The following is a 20,056-nucleotide window of genomic DNA, read 5'->3' on the forward strand; positions in this document are numbered from 1 at the left end:
TAGGTACTTTGTCCCCACAACTAACATATGTTTGTCTTGTTAATTAACATAACATTTAAGCAAATGTTAGGAATTTACCACATTTTATATGCTATTTAATAACATCAAAGCTTTGAAATGTGAATAGTTTTTTTTTTTAATCTTTTTCAGTTCAGTAAAAATATCCATATTCTCAGCACCTGGCATAGGCCTAGGTATGTTAGAAGTGCTCAGCGAATGTTTCTCAGATGAGAAAGCTAAATAAGTGGTCCAACAATCCAGGAGTTTCAGAGAGAATGGAGTGATGTGACACATCACATTTTAATATTTTGAATGCACTATGTAAGTTTAAGTGCTCTCAAGAAATGTGAGATTCAGTTTCTTCACTCATAATTTTATATTTTAACTCAGTTATAAAGGTAAATAAAAAGACACCAAAATAACAGATTATTTACATTAATAAGGGAAATGGTGTTTGGGTTGGTAAAACCTCCGATAGCAGTGTTCAAGCTTTATGTGTGAGAAGCACCTGGAGAGATTATCAAAACAGATTGCCGGACCCCACCCCCAGAGTTTCTGATTTGGTATGCCTAGGGAGGAGCTGGGGAATTTGCATTTTTGACAGTCTCCCAGGTTACTGCTCTGTGACCCACCACACTTTGCCAAGCATGACACATTGTCTCTGAGTTAAGTAACAAAGCCTCTTTGCTTGGATATGACTGAGCAAACATGCATTTAACTATATATGAGTTTGTAAAGTTGTTTGCAGTTTTAAAAGTTAATATGAGGGAATCCTTTTGCTTTTTTGGAAAGGTTAGGATGCCTTTAAGCTGGTCCAACCCGTGGCCCACAGGCCGCCTGCGGCCCAGGATGACTTTGAATGCACCTCAACACAAAATTGTAAACTCTCTTAAAACATCATGCGATCTTTGTTTTTGCGACTTTTTAAAAGCTCATCAGCTATTGTTAGTGTATTTTACGTGTGACCCAAGACAATTCTTCTTTTTGCAGTATGGCCCAGGGAAGTCAAAAGTGTGGGCATTCCTGCTTTGTACATTCTTTTTTCTTAGAACTATTGTAAGTTCCAAATTGATATGATCTGAACTGTGCACGTGGTCATGATCTGATTGGAGTTTGAGATGCCTTCTCTACCCCCTTCCAGCTCACTTAACCTCTGTAACTTTTTTTTTCCACTGAATGTTTGGGGTGACAATTCTTTAGCATAGTGGGCTTAAATGCCTGTGTCCCCACTAGACATTAACTTCTTTGAGGACAGGAGTCGCATCTGTCCATTTGCTCACACTGCTTAGCAATCTCGTAGATGCTCACTCAGTGCATGTTTAATGAAGAAATTCCCAACACACCTGCATTGGGACTGAGGTGTTGTGAGTGGCAACATGGTGTACTCAGGAAGGTTAAAGAATGTAGCAAATGTGAGGCTGACCGAGGTTGGGGCTGGGGGAAGGGAAACATGGCTACATATCTGAGCTGAAAGAGAAATTGGATGGTGATTTATAACTGTGTGGATTGTGGTTTATATAAAAGCCATCTGGGCCTCATGCTTGGATCCACCTCCCTGCATATGTCTTCATGGAGTTCTTATGTTTCAGCCTAGCATCAAAGGGGTGTTTTTTTGTATATGTGTTGTTTTTTTAAAAATTTTGCCATGAAGTGGAACTTAGCAAGGAATTCCTGTTTGCACTTTGTAAGGTATGATTAGCCTATGGCATCTGCATGTTGGGAACTGGTCAGGTCAGTGGACAAATGCCAGTGTGCTCACTTCAGAGAGTAGAGAATGGTGGCCAAAAGGCTAAGTTGAGATGCTTCTAAAACAAAAATTGAACAGATGCCAACAGTTAGATAAAAATCAATATATTTCATTAAAGTTGATCTTTTGTGGATTGGCATGCAACAGGCAAAAAATTGACTATAACTGGGTAGCAGCTGCCTCCTTTAGGTAGGTGTGGGCTGTTGGTCACAATCTCCACCATTCCCTATTGTCTTATACCTAACCCCTTTTACTCATTTGTTACCAGCCTATCCCCCTGCACACATTTGAGGTTTTTGATCCCTAAATGATTGTATTCTCATAAGTTTCCTGAGCTTCCTCAGGAATCCTAAGCACTGGCATATGGTAGCTTGAGATATCTCTGTTTTGGGAGCGTTTTGATTTGGAAATAAGGCCTATAAATGTTTATATTGATTTAAATTATTCTTGCTCCTGAAGATTTAAAATACTACAGAAGAACCTAAATGTCTTCCCTAAGGAAGTTACTTCTTCCTCTGTGAAGTGTCCTGTTTAAAATGTAAAGGTTAGATTTGGTTTGGAGGGACTGATTACTTATTGCCTTGTTGTACTGCTGAAGTCAGAGGGCAGGAAAAATGACCAAGAAAGGTGGTGATGTTTCTCCTCAGCTCTGGCAAAGCACTTGCTGTTTGGTTGTTAATGCCCCATGTTTGCACAGGGCTTCGTAGCTTACAAAACATTTCCTATTGTGTTCAAATTCTAACTCTGCTATTTAACAGCTGTGACTTAGGAAGGCTGTTAAACACCCTGTGCCTCCATCTCCCCATCTGAAAAATGATAATAATATCTTTCTTATCTAGTGTGGGTTAAAAAAATAAAAATTAACTGAAATAATAATGTATGAGACAGAATTTAGCCCAGTGCTTCATGTTTCGTAAGAATGCAAATATTAGTTTCTGGCAAGGTCTCTGTACGGCTTTCAAGAAAGGAATAATTATCCCCATTTTACTAAAGGAAAAACTGAAGCTTAGGGAAATTAAGTACCTTGCCCAAAGGTGGCCAAGGAGCCCTGAGAAATCCAAGATTCCCTGGACTTTCCATCTGGTCATCTGAAATCCTTAATTCCCCTTTCTACCCTTGAAATCTCCTCTTAGTAATAGCTCCCATAATGATGAAACTTTGAGATGAGTTGACTTTTCCTATTTCAGTAGCTTTCATGGGTGAGAGGGCTCCCACAGTGGTGGGAACATGGTACCAGTTACACAGAGTTGGATGTCGGGGGAGAACCTGTCCACAATTTAATCTCATATACTTTCCCCTGAAGGACTATGAAGCAAGAAGAAAGGGGCATGCATTCCAGGTTTCCACTAAGGGACTACTCGTGCATACCTTTAGTGGGAGGTTTTCTGAAGTGAGTCAACTTGGCATTAAAGTATTCCTCAGGCCTCCTTCTGTTTCTCCAAGGAGATTGTACAGAGGAAACCCTAACCAGACCAAAGGGCCTTTCATGGTTAGCCTTTGGATAGGGTATTTCTTCCAACTTGGTCTTTTCATCTACATACATTGCATAACCAGTCTTGTGAGACTCCTTTGAGAAGGATTTGCCAAGATTTGATTTGAGTTTCAGAATTTATTGGTTGCCTCCTTTTATGAATGATTATCAAGTGCTCTCTGTTTATAATTACCCAGCAGTTTAATTTTAGCCCTTGGGGTGGGTGGAGGGAGCCTTCCTGATATGTGGATATATAGATAGAACCATATGGAATGACCAATATTTAACCATTTTTTACCTACAAAAATGGCAGTTTTATCTAGTTCAACCAAAGATTTGGCAAGGATGTAAATAGTAACAGAGATTAGCATTCTATGATGACTTAAAAATTATCACTTTTTCTTCACAGGTGCATTAGGTATCTTGTGGCCTTGGAAAGCTCAGGGATATCCTGTAATGGAATCTTTCCTTGTCTAGTTTGCTCTCCTTTTTCAGTGGATTTTGGTCATGCCTCTGACATTGTGGCTGTGGCAGTAGGCAGTATGCAGAGTGGAGAATTAGTTATTATATGCTTAATTATTTTTAATTTCATAATTCCTAATCGGCTGGCATGTAGCTCTTTGCCTTTATCACAGACTTTAGAATTTGAAACTATTGGCCAAATCGTTTCTTAGTATAAAATGTTTTGTGTATTCCTTGCAAAATTCCCCCAAATTATATATTCACAGTCATCAGTGATCTAGCATTCAGGTGCAACTCCTTAGCCATGCCTACAACTAGCTTTTGAAATAAAAAATAGATTGAGGTAATGTATGTGGAAGTTTCTAGTATTGTGCCTGATATGTAATAATCACCCACTGATTGCTAGCAGAATTTGAAATTAGAGTGGAAACAATGGTGATTTGGGGTTAGATTTCTCATAGACATTAACACAATAGGGTGTACTATAAAGGCAGAGAATAGCAGACCATGGCCTTCATTCTAGCCATCATCAGAGTAGGTAAGCAAAGTCCTGCAGGATTCTGAATTGAGTATTAACGCATTCAAAGGTATTTGCTTGGCTTCGTTTCCTGCTTATGGATGCCACCAGGAGAGGTCTTACATTTAAGTACATACTATCCTTGGAATTTCAGGAAATGCATGGATTGACTGTTCATGAACAACCAGAAGAACCATAAGCTGCCGATAGTGGCAAATTGGCTGAAGCACAAAGCACAAAGCTGACTTACACAGGCTGGTGTGAGGGAACTGGTACCAAGCTGAGGAGTGAGTTTCACTCTTGGCCTTCCTCTACAGATTTTTCCATTACCATATTCCTTTATATCTACTTATTTTGTGGGTATAACGATGTGGTCTAGTGATCTTCCAAAACTGAAGATTCACTGCACTCTAGAGACATATCTACTCCTGAATTTCAAGGATCTGCTGTCTTATTTAATTTTGCATTTATATTCTGCTACCTCTTGAAGATTCTATGGTGGCTTATGGGTTTAAGCATGTAATATGGCAAAGGTACCAAAAAAACAATCCAGACCTTTTTAAAAGAGCATAGTGAGTAAGTGTCAGGCTTTTGAGTAGGTGCCTTGATAAGAATAAGTTGTCCCTTAACATATTTGTGACTGTATGTTTAGTGGAGTGATTGTTTACTTGAAGTCAACTCTTGCCCAGGAGACTAGCTGCTCCTTGAGGGAAGGACCACACTGTCTTGTCTGCCTGCATTTTCTGCCCATTGAATAGGACTGAGAAGAGAATAGATGCTCAGTCTGTATTTTCGAGGAATGAACGAGACTGTCAGATTCCAGGTAGTTGCACTGGGTGACATCTCCAAGTGTCTGTAATCCCATTCTCTCTACCTCTGTTGTGTACCTTGGGGGACTGGAAGTCAGGAATTTTTTCTTAAAGTTTGAGTCCAAGTTTATGTCCTCCTCTGTGGGTAAAACCAATGTTTTCTGCAAAAACTATTTGGTTTTTAAAAAGTAAAATTGATATATGTATACATTGTATAATGATTTCCACAGTCAAAATAATTGATACTTCTAGTACCAGGCATGCTGTACCTTAGATCTCTAGAACTTGTTCTTTTTAAAACTGGAAGTTGATACCTTTTGACTACCATCTTTCCATTTCCCTCATCCACCAGCCACTGGTAAACCACTGTTCTGCTCTCTGCTTCTATGAATTCAACTTTTTATAATCTCACATATAAACAAGATCATGCAGGATTTGTCTTTCTGTACCTAGATTATTTCACCTAGCATCATGTCCTTCAGGCCCATCCATGTTGTTGCAAATGGCAGGATTTCCCTCCTTTATTATGGCTGAATAATATTTTATAATATACCACATTTTCTGTATCCATTTATCCTTTGATGAATTGCACACTTAGATTATTTTCCTAACCTGGTAATTGTGAATAGTGCTGCAGTGAACATGAGTCCCCAAATTAAAAGGAGCTGAGCAAGGCAATAAAGCAGGAGGAGAAGCAGTCTGACATGGGGACTCATAAGCTGTGTCCAGCCCCTGATTCCCACATTCTGAAGCTTTCCTGTTTCAAAGCCACCATGAGAGCTTGAACTGGCTTGCTGTAAACGTTAATGCTTGAATGGCCAAATATCTCTTTGAAATACCAATTTACTTTCCTTTTGACAGTGGTAGTTCTTATGGTAGTTCTATTTTTAAGTTTTTGAGGAACTTCCATACTGTTTTTCGTAATGGACTGTTGACTCTCCTTAATGAAAGCTATTTGCCTAAAAGGTCTTAGACTTTCTCATGTAACTCAATAGAAGAGACTTGGACCACAAAGTTTTTTGGATAGATAGTTGTGGTTCTGGCAGGGTAAAAATGAATGCTAGTGACAAATTATGTATTCGTAGAAAGGCTGTACTAGTGTCACATAATTTAACAAGTCTCAGAGTGTCTCACACTTCGAAATGATCTTTCACTTTCAGGAAATGCCACTGGTATGAAAATTCTGCCATTATGAAATTACATGAAGAATGAGTCCTTTTAGAGCTCTAAATATGTGAAGTTCCAGATCATTGACATATATCCACCCACCCAATCCTCTCAGTAATGGTGGGAGATAGATATCAGCATTTCATGTTACAGATGACAAATCTAAGGCTTGAAGCAGTTAATAATTTTCTCAGAGTCTTGTGGGCATCTGTCAGGGAGCCAGAACCAGGGTAGAAGGAGTCCAAAGTCATGTTCTTTTAAACAGATATTGTCACCTAATAATTGTGGGCAAGAGGTAATGTGGGAAGCCAATGGCAGTCCCTTCGGTCGTGATGTGAATTTGTTTATCAGCAACTTTTCAAGAAAGAGTTGTGGAGAAGTAAGCATGACATCAGGTTATGGAGAGGGCCCAGATTCCTGGAGAGCTGTGCTTGAAAGGAAAGCCGGGGGGAGGAAACGGAAAGCAGATAAGCCTGTTCGATTCTCTGTTTCACCAGGGGCCAACCCAAGACACAGCTTTGGAATGTCCTGTCCTTAGAACTATTGCCCAGGGCCACTCATGCCTAAAATTACAACACAGTAACAAAAACTACCAGTTGTTGGGCACATATTAAACATCACAAATATATCCTCTTGTCTAATGACAACCACCACCCTGGGGGGTAGGTGTTATAATGCCCATTTTATAGATGAGGACACTGGGGTAACTTGCTGAACATCATAATTTAGTAAATGCCAGAAACATGATTTGAATCCAGACTTGTCAGAACCTAAAGCCTGTATTACATCCTCTAAATATCACTCCTTAGCCCTAATCATTCCCCGTTTGTGTTTGTGTCCAGCTTCTAGCTTGAAGTCCTTGACTTGGAGCAGTGATTCCTTTTGGAAGTGCTAGGAAGTTTTAAGGAGAGTTACTCTGAAATTGTAGCAGGAGAAAGGATATACAGAATGGGATATTGATTGAATGTACACAAAGGTATCCTTGGGCCTTTCTGACAACACTGGTCACCAGTGGAATTTTTCCTCTCATAGGGTCTACCATCTCTAAAAGAGAACAGAGTTCAACCATAAGAGTTTCTTATGGGAACCTCCAGAGTAAGGATAGACTTCTAGAACGTTAGCTACAACTCCCCTCCCAGGTTTCTTTCTTTGTTTCAAGGGAAAAATTGAGAAGTCAGAAAATAATAGGAAAATTATTCTAGGCACTTGGAAGCAAAGTGGAAAAAGATAGTCACTGCAGGAATTTGAGAATCTTGCTTTCAATTTTTTCTCTAGAGATAATTTTCTTTGTATCCATATGGACTTGCCCATTTGCTGTAAAGCAGAGAGACTCTTAAAAAGTTTTTTAAAAAGGGAATTTTTGACAACATCTTGGAAAGCTGAAGTTATAAATATTATAAACAGTATGGTGGATAACACTGCCAAATTAAAAGGAGCTGGGCAAGGCAATAAAGCAGGAGGAGAAGCAGTCTGACATGGGGACTCAGAAGCTGTGTCCAGCCCCTGATTCCCACATTCTGAAGCTTTCCTGTTTCAAAGCCACCATGAGAGCTTGAGCTGGCTTGCTGTAAAGGTTAATACTTGAATGGTCAAAGCTGGGACAGAGTCATGGAGCCCCTCTTATGACTGGACGAAGTTGGCTTTCTTTATAAATCAGCCTGTGTGGCTTACACAAGGGCAGGCCCTGATGCTCCCGAATATTTCCATGCCCAGGAGAACTGGAAGCACCACCATGTGTTTCCCTCATTTCTGAGGTCCCCTTCTAAAATTAAAAGTATAGTGTCAGGACGCTGCAAACTCTGCCTTATGGGGTTGTGCATCTCCAGGACCACACTATGCACCATGAGACATGCGATCTTGTGAGTTTGCTAGGCCCCCCACACTGATACAGGTGGACAAAAAAAAAAAAAAAAAAAAAAAAGAAGGTGGGTAAATCATGTGTAAAGTTGTGGCCTCTAGGAGTATAGAGGAAAGAGACAGATAACACTGCAAGACAGACATTTAGGAGGGCATTTCCCCAAAGTTCGTTTTGCTTTTTGGCTTTGTTTCATTGTTTTCTTCTTCTTTTTTCCCTTTGGAAAGAGACAGAGGAAGGGGTATTAGAAGGATATGGAGACCTCTTAGATACAGAACAGACATTTCCAGTACATGTGACCACAGATGTTGATATTTGCCTCCCATCCCTCCCCTTCTTTGTGACCAGCCCAGAAGCCTCTGGAACCCTACCTTGAGGCCCCTGTTTGACCCATCCCTAACATGAAATAATCCATCCTCCAGCTTTCAGATAGGAAGGACTTGGCTGGGTTGCTACTGCCATGGTAATGGGGCAGGTCGAGGTACTGACAAGACTTCCCAAGGAATGAAGAGACCCTTGCCTTTGCTCCTTCTCTATGTCAACTCCTTTGTGTGGTCAACATGCCCCAATGTGGCCCTGTTTGCCCTTGCTCAAGGGACCTCTCATTGCCCTTCTCCCTTGCCCACCATGCTCCAGCCATTATGACTTTTTTTGGGTTCCCAGAATGTGGTATATTGGATCCTGTATGGAGTCTTTTAGCTTTGGATTCCCTAGGCTTGGTAAGTTCTTATTCTCCCCACTGTTGGTGCCTGGCTAATTCCTTAGGTCTCAGCACAAATTTCCCTTCATTCCTTCAGTCAACAAATATTCTTGAGTAGATCTATTATGTGCTGCACCCTATCCTAGGTGCCTGGGGCTACATCAGTGAACAAAGCAGACAAAAAACCCTATCTGTGGACCTACATGCTGCCGCTTCCTTAAGATATTCTTGTCTGTTACCCTCCCCCTGGCCCTGCTGCACCCAGAGGCTAGATTAGGTCTTCCTTCCTGCATACACGTTCCCAACACTCTTCTCTTTCATGGTAACCATAACAGCTTGTCATCATGTACTTATTTGTGCATTCTTTATTTAATGCTGGTTTCCCTATGTTAGACTGTAGGTTCTACAATGTTGGGGATTATGTCTGTCTTATTCACCACTATATACTCAACACCAGCACATTGGTTGACACCCAGTAGGTGCTGAGTAAATAGGGGTGAAGGAATAGATAAATGAATGGATGACAATTATTTTTGATGGCAAATAGCAATATCAGGTATGAGGGTCCCACCCACTTCTGGGAGGAAGTTGTTTGAGTTGACATATGAGTTTTATGAAGAAGCTACACTGTGCTTCCAGAGTCACCAGAATTTGCAGGTTCTCACTTAGCCTTGCCTGGGGTCTAAAGCTCCTACTGCCTAAGCTTTAGGCATTTCATGATTTACAAAAATGGTTGTGACCATGCCTGACTTTAATGCAGCAGCTGTTTGCCTCTCCTTCCAGACTGGAGATTTCCCAAGGGGCTTGGTGAGAAACTGTTATACCGTAAGAACTACAGTTCCATTTATTTGGTATGCCCAGAATGTCATCTTCCCCTAGGCTGTGGTAGCACCCATAGAGATGGTCTTCGTTTGCATTAATCATTTTCATGCGCTTTGCACTCAGCTACACTGGTATTCAGAGAAAAATGCTGCCATGACAACTGCCACAACAGATGGTATTTGATCAGTCTCTAAGCTACCAGGGAGATATATAGCAGTGCTTCCGAGGTTTGCATATTTTGCGTTATCAGGAGACCCAAGTCCAGCCTTAATCATGATTGAAATGCAAAGTTTTCCATTTGTTTCTTATCTCCTGATTCTCTTTCCAGTTGTTTGGCATTTGTTTTGATTTTTCTAACTCCCTAGCTCTCCTGGGTGGGGAAATACTTCAGGATATGGGAGACAAAGGCCGCAACACACATAGACCATGGAAGTTGCCCTGCAAGTCTAAACTTCAGAGACTGTTGAAAAACTATTCAACTTTGAGATGGCAGTCTCAGCCGAGATTGGCAAAAAGGCTTAATTGCAGCCTGTCTCATGGATGTTCAGGCACTGCACAAGGTGGAGGCCACATTTGGCTCCAAACAAAGGGAATTCTGGGGAGGTGCATCCTGGTCTGCCCCTTTTCTCTACCTCCATCCTTCATCCAACACCTCTCTGCTCCCGGAGTCTCCAAGTCACGTGGTGGTCCCTCTTCTGGGGAAACCCAGAAGAGGGAATGCTGCAAATTCCAGCAACTCAGTCCCAGAGCTCTTGGACCCATTTCTATGGCAACAACTACAATAGCTTCTCACCCAGTCCCCAGCCCCCTTCAAAAACACTGGAAAGTCAGACTTCATACAGATATTTTTCAGCTCATTTTGGAAAGTAGTTTATATTGGCCACTACGTGCTAATGAACAAGTTTGGTCTTATTTACATACTTTGCTGTTTAAGAGTCTTTTCTTTCACCTGCCTCCCAACTTTAATCGGATCCTTATCTCATGCTGTGTGTCTGGATCACACATGAGTCTGGTTGAAGATGGGCACGAGAACATCATTGTGCTGTAATGACTACTGGGGTGCTGCTGCTGGGGCCGTTCCCTCTTGAGATGTGGTAGGAGTTGGCAATTTCAACAGTACTCGAAGATGGATTGTGTTTACCTGTACAGTATTTAGAAGAAAACCTTAAGGTGAATTTTAATCACAAGAAGGACTGGATCAAAGAAACAATCTCCCTTTCTGATCTCCTTCCAAATGAAGCCAGGAGGTTGGAAGCCACATCTGACCCCACTCTGCTTCCCAGCCTCACTCTCTTCCTGGGGTGCAGATGAAAGAGCGTGGGTCTCGGCCGCCTTGTCAGCAGTGATTTTTAACCTTAATGGAATCTTATTAAACAGTGGATTTGAGACTTGAGGAATGTTTTTTGAACTCCTTCTGTGAACAGAGAAATCATAGTAGAAAGGTAAAATTCAAGGCACTTGATGGACTTACGAATGATCTTTTAAATAATGACCATGTTCTTTGTTTTAACATTTTCTGGAGTGCAGACCAGCCATCTGCTTTTGGCTCCCTGTATTTCTTCTCTGTAGAAGAAAACACTGGTGCCCTTAGGCTTTTTCTGTTCACCTAATAAAGGAAGATCCTAATGCTTCTCTTGTTTATGTGCTCTGATTCTTCCTGAGACAGACAGGAATCAAGGTGTGTGTTGAATGGCTCTGTGGACCCTAGAGGAGGATTATCTAAATGCAGGCTCCTATGTATGATGGGCAGGAGGACTTCCTGGTTTCTCACCCAGCTCTGTCATTTACGTTGACCTGTGTAATCTTGGTCAAAAATCTGACTTCCTTACCTCACTTTCTGTATCACATAATACTTGCTAAAACCAACACCATCCAAAGAATTGAGTGCCATGCTGGCGCAGAGCAGACATCTACACAACAATGTTGACTGAATGAATGCTTGAAAGAATCCTGCAACTCAGGGCCTCTCAATCTCAGCACTGTTGACATTTTGGACTGGACAGTTCTTTGTTGTGAGAAGCTGTCCTGTGCATTGTAGTATGTTTAGCAACATCTTGGCCTTTATCCATAAGATGCTAATAGTACCCTGCCCCCCTTGTGACAGCCCCAAATGCTGCCAGTTGTTGACAAATTGGTCCTTCACCTCCACCCTCCATCCCTAGCCAGTGGAGAGCTACTGATCAAAATTATAAAATTCTGTGAAAAAAATGACAGGACTTTAAAAAGTTAACAAAGAAGAAGTATTCGGGTAACTTATTTATAATTATCCTTTTAATAGCATCGGACATTAAAAGAAAGTCCAGCAGATGGCTGAATTGAAATGTATCAAGGCTAGCCTTGCAAACAGACACTATCATGTACTTTAAATGATGCTGTATGTGTTGAATGTTCCATAAATATAAGTAATGTACTTTATGCTTCTTGGAATGTGAGCTCTGTAGAAATAGTGTTGTAGTAGAACAGTGCTTTTCTTGAATATGTTGGCAGTTGTCTTTATTTTTTTATTCAGTGCCATATTGCTGGACTATTGCTGAAAAAACTTAACCTACCTCATCAGCCCACCTCCATGACACTTTCCAGGATAAATATCAAGTGTACTATTTTTGAATTTGCAATTAGAGATTCAGGGATGGTGAGCTTTTTCTTTTTCTCACTTTCCATGGGAACAAAATTGCCAAAGCCTCACTTACTAGCCATGTGCAAGATATTATATAAAAGGACTGGGAGAGAATGATAGGAAAAGGCAAGCAGTAGAAGAGGGATTTTATAATTTTATTATGATTTAAATACTAGTGTCTCTTTTAGGGGGCAACAAATCCTTTTGAGTGGATTTGGTATATTACCACTGTGTACAACAGTAGAAATAAGCACTGATAATTAACATTTTTTCTCAAAAGCAGGGTTTCATGGTATGGTGAAGTGGCATTCAGAGGCACAACTGTTATTACACTTACAAATGAGAGCAGATTGCTCCAAGACATCACACTCGGGGTACTCCCAGCCAGTCTTTCCTTTACTTTCCCCTCCCCTATTCCCTCTAAGCCAATAGCACCTGGTTGTCTGCATTTATGTAAATGCAGGCTCCTGTGTATGACAGGGAGGAGGACCTCCTGATTTCTCACCCAGCTCTGCCATTGACATTGACCTGTGTAATCTTGGTCAGAAATCTGACCTTCTTACCTCACTTTCTCCATCACGTAATACTTGCTAAAACCAACACCATCAAAAGTGGTCATCCCTGGGGCTGGACAGGGGACAGGAAAGATGAAAATAAAGCTTACCTTTCCTCCATGTATATGAGAAAGGACTTTCTGCAATGATGGCAGGCATAACGCATAGCATCAACATTTAGTTCGCAGCAAGTTGCATTCTGCACCTTTTTCTAGAGATGAGAAAATGTCTTCCAGATGAGGACCCTTGAAGTGTAAGATGGAGGTTGGAAAGGAGATGGGAACCTGTGCTAAAAATGCAAGGATGGAGTAACTTCAAGCTCAGGGTCGAGTAGAGTCTATAATACGGGAGCAGTTTTATTCAGGTGTCCCATAGCTTAATTTAAAGTCCTTGGAAGATGTAAAGACTGGGAGTAGATAAGTCATAAAATGCCAAATGTCAGTAGGCGGGTGGATGTGATCTTCAGGAAGACTGCCTTGGAGCTAGACTCTACTCAAATTAGAGCTCTTAAATGTAGACACTTTACATTTTCTGTGGCTATGAAGGAGCATTGGGAAATTGCTTGGGGTTGAAGAAACAGGAAGGGTCACATGTATACTGTGGAAGGCTATCATTTATTAGTTCAAAATAAATTCCATGGGTTAAGTACTGATTTGAGTTCATAGGAATGTTGATGGAACCTGGGAAGTAATGAGGGGTGGGGTGATGGTGGAGGGGAATGAGTGGGGTCCCCATTGTTAAATGCAAATTGTGTGAAATTTAAAGATCTCTGTGCTAAGTCTAAAGAAATTTCTTTTACTTATGGTACCCATTGACATTAATCAAGCCAGAACATTTTCCTTTAAACCAAAAAATAATTAGCCCTGACAACTGAAGTCAAATTAGCCTGTTGGGAATGACCTAATTGTTCTTTTGGGAAGGCTGGACACTGGCTTGCCCTTGGCTGTGGCGTCAGCCCTGGCAAACCTGGGAGATCTCACAGATTCTGGCGGGTCCCTTCTTGTCACAGAAAGCACAAAAGACAGAGGGGTTCAGGAGGTCACAGCCGTCCCCAGTCATCTGCAATGCCTCCCATCTGGAAAATTTTGTGTGTAAATGCTACCCAGATTCCTGCTAAAACTCCCATTCACTGTTTGTACGTTTGACTGCCTGCCTCTTTGGTGGCTGGCAATTTCTCCCAGCTGCTGGTAGATGGGTGTGTCCACTAACCTTTTCCCCACCTCCATTTTTCTGGCAACTGCTCTAGTTTTCAGGATTGCACTGGTGGTGGCAGTGACCAAGATGAGAGCTCCCATTCTGCCCTGGTTATTTTTGGCAGCTGTGAGCAATGCAAGGCCTCGACTTTTGGCACTATGTGGTTGGGATATTAGGTAAACTTTTCCTGTGCAAGTATAGACAAAGAGTCCTATCTTGCGTTCATTCATCCATCGGCCGTTTTTACAGCATTCTGTTTTCCCATTGTTCCTAATAAGAGATGGCTCTGGAGAGCGTGAACATTTATTAAATGTATATTGTTGTTTTTCCCCCCTAGATTGAAAACATAGATGCCTGCTTGAATTTCCTGGCAGCTAAGGGAATAAACATCCAGGGGCTGTCTGCAGAAGGTGAGTCAGAGCGCTTGTCATGAAGCTGCCTCATAATTAGAAATGCCCACCTGTTACTTATGAATGATATTAACACAATTAAGACAAGGGATGTTGGTGGGCTCCTCTGGTTTTGTTTTCCTTTAGGTTCCTCAACGGTTGCCTAGACTTGAGGATGCCAACATTATTACTCACCAAAGACTCACTCCAAGAAGGTAGATTCAACCATACCAGCTGCCTCTGCAAGACCCTGAGAGGGTAGTGAAGGGAAAGCCATCCTATTTGAGAAAGATTTGCTTAAACAATCCTGGTTTGATTCACCTGTCTAGTAATTCAGTTAACTGTCAAGTCAGGCCTTATCTATGGGAGAGAGCATGCTTCACCACAGAACATATTTCAGCTGTACAGTTCCCAGGGAGAAATGCTTAATCCTTATCTCTAACTTTTATTAGAGGAAGCAGCACTTTTTCTTGCTCTTATAAAATGCATGTGATTTATTAATGCAACGCTATATTTTTACATCGTGATTAGTTTTTAATGAACTTAAATTTGGTGACTAATTAGCACATTAGTTCACCAGCGTTTTGCTATTAAATTAGTTATTGGTCTGGAGATGGCTGGTTTGAATTCTCAGCCACCTCAGACAACATCTCAGCCTGAAACTTTCACGCGCTCTCCTGTTTGTAAATACAAGCAGCTGCCAGCTCAGAGCTGCCATAGGCCCAGGCATCCTCCCAAGCTCATTAGGCTGCACCTGCCTCCAGTTTTCCCAGAACAGGTAAAGCAGTTTGGGCTTCAGACAATAGCGCCTTTCCCTAGTGAGACTGCTTTTTGAAAGGATGCCTGTTAGCATGGACTCTGGTGGTCAGGGTGGGGCAGAGGAGAACAATGAGAAAGGAAACAGCCAAATGGAGCAGGTAAGTTTGCAGGCATGATGGATTCCGTCTGGGACCTGTTCCTTGCCTTTGCTCTGCTACACGGTGAAAGCTTGGTTTTCCTGGCTGCGTTTCCGAGTGGTAGTCTCTTCTGGTATTAGGGGTGGGCAGTATAAATGGCCATGATTAGTGCCTGGTGGGTGTGTTGTGTCTCATTGGGACTGTAGGAATTCCCAATTGATGAACTGTAGGAACTCTGATGTGCTGGACCTGTTCCCAGTCAGGCACGGACACACTGCTTCCAGAGGTCACAGAAGCAGTCGTCGTGTGGTCAGTCCTCGTTCCAGAGGATTCCCCAGCCCTGGGGTACGGACCCTCATCCATGGGGATAAGATCAGGGCTGGCTGACATGTGGAATATGCTTTGCTGTGGGGCGGGGGTTTGCTGGGAGTAGGCAGATGCAAATTCCCATTCAGAGGAGCACATGATTTCCTCCTGGTACGGAGTTCTTATGCTGGCTGGTAGGTGGCAGGGCATGCTCCTCCTAGTTTCTGGGAGTGATTAAACTCCTGGCACAGGCCTGTGTCCTCCAGCAGAGCACAAGCAGGGACTTTTATAAGGTGTGCTTGGCAGCAAGTGGCAGCAGGGCCTCTTGGGTATGCAGACTCTGCAGGCCTGCTTCATCCTGCCTGGCTGGGAGTGACCCCTGGCCACTCAGCTATCTTCCCATTGTCCTGACTTCTGCCTCATTTGTTTTCCCCGTCTGCCCCATCCTCTCTGTACCCCAAGGCATAGAGAATCTATGCAATAAGTATTTGTTGAATGAACAAGTACCAACTATGCTTTGAAGGTTTTTATCTGTATTGGCTTCAGTTCTCACAACTAAAGTTGGAGTTTATGACAGCCTCAGTTTATAGATGAAGAAACTTTGGCTTAAAGAGGTTATGAGTGACATCCCTGAAGCATGTAGCTAGAGAGTGGCAGAGCCAGGATTTGCACCCAGTTCTGTGTGATTTCAGAGTTCATGATCATGGCATCTTCTGGGAGAGCAGGTGGATAAAATCTAGGTATGCCTTGTAAAGGTAAAAGAAATGAGGTTTAAACTCTTGGTTACCTGGAACATGGTTTCAGAAAATGTTATAGCCCATGGAGGCACGTCATGCAGAGAGATACTCATCCGTCTGCCCCTTTTTAACATCGGGATGACCCTTGGAGGCTCTGAGCATGGGAAGAGCATACCGTAGCCAGTAGTATCAAGCCATCATGGTATAACCATGAAGGAGTTTTATGGTATTTCAGTAACTGCCTTAACTGTGCTGTGTTGAATCCCCATCCTTCCTGCTGCGTCAAGACTCACTTAATGATATTTTGGCCATAATGTATAGCTCTTTAGTCATCTTCAAGTTATCACAATTACTTGATGCCCATATTTATGACTCAGTCATGGTCATTTTTAAACTTCAATCTCATTTTAAACTTCAGTCTCAAACTTCAAGACTCTACTCAAAGCTCTTTACCCTCATTCCTTCCAGTACAAATGGCTTTAGGAGTTTGAAGAGAGTTGGGAGCATGCTGACTTGACTTTCTCTCCTTTCCCCTTCCCATGTTCTTGAGTCTGAGCCTCCAGAATTGAGGCAGCACAGAGGAAGCAGAGTTCTGCTGCTGGGGAAGGTGCTGACCTCAGTATACATCACTGCCACTGTCTCAGCTGGTAGTCTCAGCAGGCCCTTCTGACCAGGACTCACTCCCATGTAGCTCCCAGGGCACTGGTGGTCTTCTGTGAGACTTGGCCAGATCTTTTACCTCAGTCTTATGATCCCTCCAATACCTACCATAGGACTAGGAGGAACGTGTGGGCTCCATTTTCCACTTGCAGTGGGTGGAATTGCAAGGCCTCCTGTCACCTGGCAGCAGTCCCCCACCAGACAGTCTCTCTCCGGTTCTTTTCCCCACTCAGGTGGCCAAGAGGCAGATAAGCCAAGTCTTTTCTAAGCGGATGTCCAATTTGGGACTGGAATGCCAGGACCCTCCTTCTTGCCAGCACCCCCACTTTGAGCGATCCTCAGAGCTACCACTCCCTTGACTTCAAGGGGCCCAAGGACTCTGCTACCTTGCCTCCTTGGTGAGGGGGGGAAAATATCCTTTCTCCATGATCATCATACATTGTCTCCCCAAAATGACATTCTGTCATCTAGATCTTCTTATATTTTTTGGAGGTTGGGGAGTGATGAAGATATTAGTGGTAAAAGTGTGAACTGCTGCATTCCTTTGGGAAAGTGGCCCCAACGTCTGCCACATTCTCAAACTTACAACAAGCAAGGGTACTTAGAGCCTTTAATCCTCAAATTTGGCCTTATTCACAATTTCAGGGTACAGGCAATATCTCATTTGACATCATGTTAAATTACAGGAATAGATTTATTGAGAACTTATCACATGTCAGTCGCTGAGCTAAATGCTGTGCATATTTATATCTTATTTAGTATCCCCAGCAACCTTATGGGGTCAGTATTAGTATTATCCCCATCATACGGATGAGCAAACCAAGGCCCAAAGAGATTAAGCTACACAGTAAAAAAAAAAAAAAAAAGGAGAGCCACAAGATCAGCAGTGGCTAAACTACCCACATCTGCTGATTCAAAGGCCTGATGTGTGCTAATGCACATTACTGCGTATGTTTCTATCCACCTGCGTAACTACTAGCAAAGCAGTGTGGTGTATTAAAAAGTAATGTGGATTTAATGCTTTTTGTTTTCCTTTTGAAGATGACTGAGTGCCCTGAGGCTCCTTCTCTGATGAAAAAAACATCAGCAGTTGGAAGGCCTCATAGATACATCTCCACCCTTGCCCAGTCTAAAGCTGGGTTTGCATTCAGGAGGGTGTATGCACCTGTCCTCAAAGCATTTCAGCAGCTCAGGCCTGCCTCGACCCGCCTGCTAGAGAGCCACAGGGAGCCTTTGTTCTAGGGCACAGACAGCGGATGCTTGGGGGCAGAGGCTGCAGGCCCAAGTGAGCCCCATGGAGGTGCTGCTGGTTTGGGGAACTTCCCTGGACTAGACCTCCCTGCCCCATCAGTTTTCCTGAAGATTGAACCGATCTATTTGCTCTTGGAGATGTGCCAGAGTCCTGTGAGCTTGGGCCTCCCTTTGCCCTGGGGTGATGTTCAAGATCCTCCACCAACCCTTCCCCAAGACACACCACCTGTCACAGCCATCTGTAAACCTGCCCCTGTGAGGAAGGATGGCCTTTATCTCTGGCCGTTTTGAGAACACCTGGGGTTTGTGCTATCTGGCCCTGAGCCCATCCTCCTGCAATGGAGAAGCGGAGGTTGGGGAGTAAGGCATATTCTATCTAGTTCAGCAAATGTTTCCTGGGCACATCCTGTATGCCAGGCCCAGTGCTAGGCACTGGGGTACATCCGTAATCAAGTCAGTCATATTAAACTAACCTTGATTCCAATTAATAAAAGAGAGCTGTGTTAGTGGTAAGCACAGGATCCAGTGGTAACCAAAGAAAGGCAAATCACCTTTTCCTGGGGCTCTCAGTGGGGCTACACAGAAGTGGTGATGATTCCCCCCAGATTTCTTGGGATGAATAGGCATTTGCCAGACAGAAAAGGAAGGTGAAAGGAAACCTGAACAGAAGATCAGGCATAGGTAATATTAATATGATGGGGGGAAACCTTGCAGACATTGTATACACAAAAGTAGGAACATCCTTCCAGGTGAAGGAGTGTATGCTTTGAAGTGAAACCAGTTGCTGATTTGATTAGCTCAGTCCTGGGTTTGCTGCCCTGAGGACCAGAGATCTAGGTACTGAGTTGGCTCCTCCTCTCATCCCAAGCTAGAAAGCAGGAGGTCTTTCTGGACCTGTAGGGTGAAAGCAGCAGGTGGAATGTTTCCATTTCCTCCTACCTATATTACCTGAGTATGGCATTGACTGGGACTTTCAGTTTCTGTTTCTTAGCAGAAGGGGCACCATAGGCTCTGCTCCCACCCTCTCATCCCACTTCTCCTATGGGTAGAGTCATTGGCAGACTTGGAGAGCAGCAAGAACACAGAGGGCTGACGAGTGGAGGGGCAAGTTAAGTGGTAGATACCAGTTATACAGCTGGCCCAACTGCAGGGACAATGCTGCAGGCTCCACAGTCCTTAATCAGCTGGGTGCACCTCACACAACTGTGGCTCAAGGGAATTGAATAAGAGTTCTGCAGCTCTGTGGTCTGCACAGCCCCCACTTTGCTTTTCATCCCTTATACCCTACAAAGCAGGTTTCTTTGTATTAGATTATTTCAGCGCTTGTGCCATTGTAAACCAAGCCTGAAATTTCTCTTTAAAAATGTTGAAAGAAAATAACTCCTATTTATCTTACTCTTCATTCCTGGCATTACCCACAGCATCTATGCAGATTAGGACCAGCCAATGGGAAGAAAGCGATTAGTCAGAACCCAAAGAAAGTGGAGTCAAGGCAATACTAATGCAAATAGAAATTGGAATATGAGAATATGGCCTATGCAATTTGCTTTTCTGTTGCCACAAGAGTGGCCACAGGAAGAGAAAGAACAGGGCTCCAGTTTGGGTTTTGCCACAACTGGCTAGTGTCTCCTTGGGCAAGTCAGTTCTCTCTAAATCTACATGTTTTTCCTTCTCTAGAAGTCCAGAGGGCGAGGTTAATCAGACACAAAATAGTAACTCCTTTTCCAAAGCCTTGGGGAATGTCATGAGGGAAACATTCTTGTGGGGCTTTGGGGTTTTTTTTAGGCTTCCTGTGGAACTGGCTTACCAAGGCTCGTGGAACAGACAAATACCATTTGGAAATATGGAAAGAATATAATTCTAGCTATTTTGGATACTGTCTGTTATAGACCACCCAAGGTA

The 20,056-nt window shown here is 42.8% G+C and overlaps 1 protein-coding gene across 13 annotated transcripts in view; it reads left to right on the forward strand.

Annotated features, from left to right (window-relative positions):
* NAV2 (neuron navigator 2) overlaps nucleotides 1-20,056 on the forward strand; it is a 768,631-nt gene that overhangs the window by 501,315 nt on the left and 247,260 nt on the right. For all 13 annotated transcript variants that reach the window (XR_002517349.2, XM_021926842.2, XM_021926846.2 and 10 more), the window contains one exon: nucleotides 14,253-14,325. Coding sequence is in view for 12 of the 13 variants with exons in the window: in XM_021926842.2 (XP_021782534.2) it covers nucleotides 14,253-14,325 (73 nt within the window). In the remaining variant the exon portion in view is untranslated. The remainder of the gene's footprint in view (nucleotides 1-14,252; nucleotides 14,326-20,056) is intronic.

This window comes from Papio anubis, chromosome 12, assembly GCF_008728515.1.
Source record: "Papio anubis isolate 15944 chromosome 12, Panubis1.0, whole genome shotgun sequence".
NCBI classification, from domain to species: domain Eukaryota; kingdom Metazoa; phylum Chordata; class Mammalia; order Primates; family Cercopithecidae; genus Papio; species Papio anubis.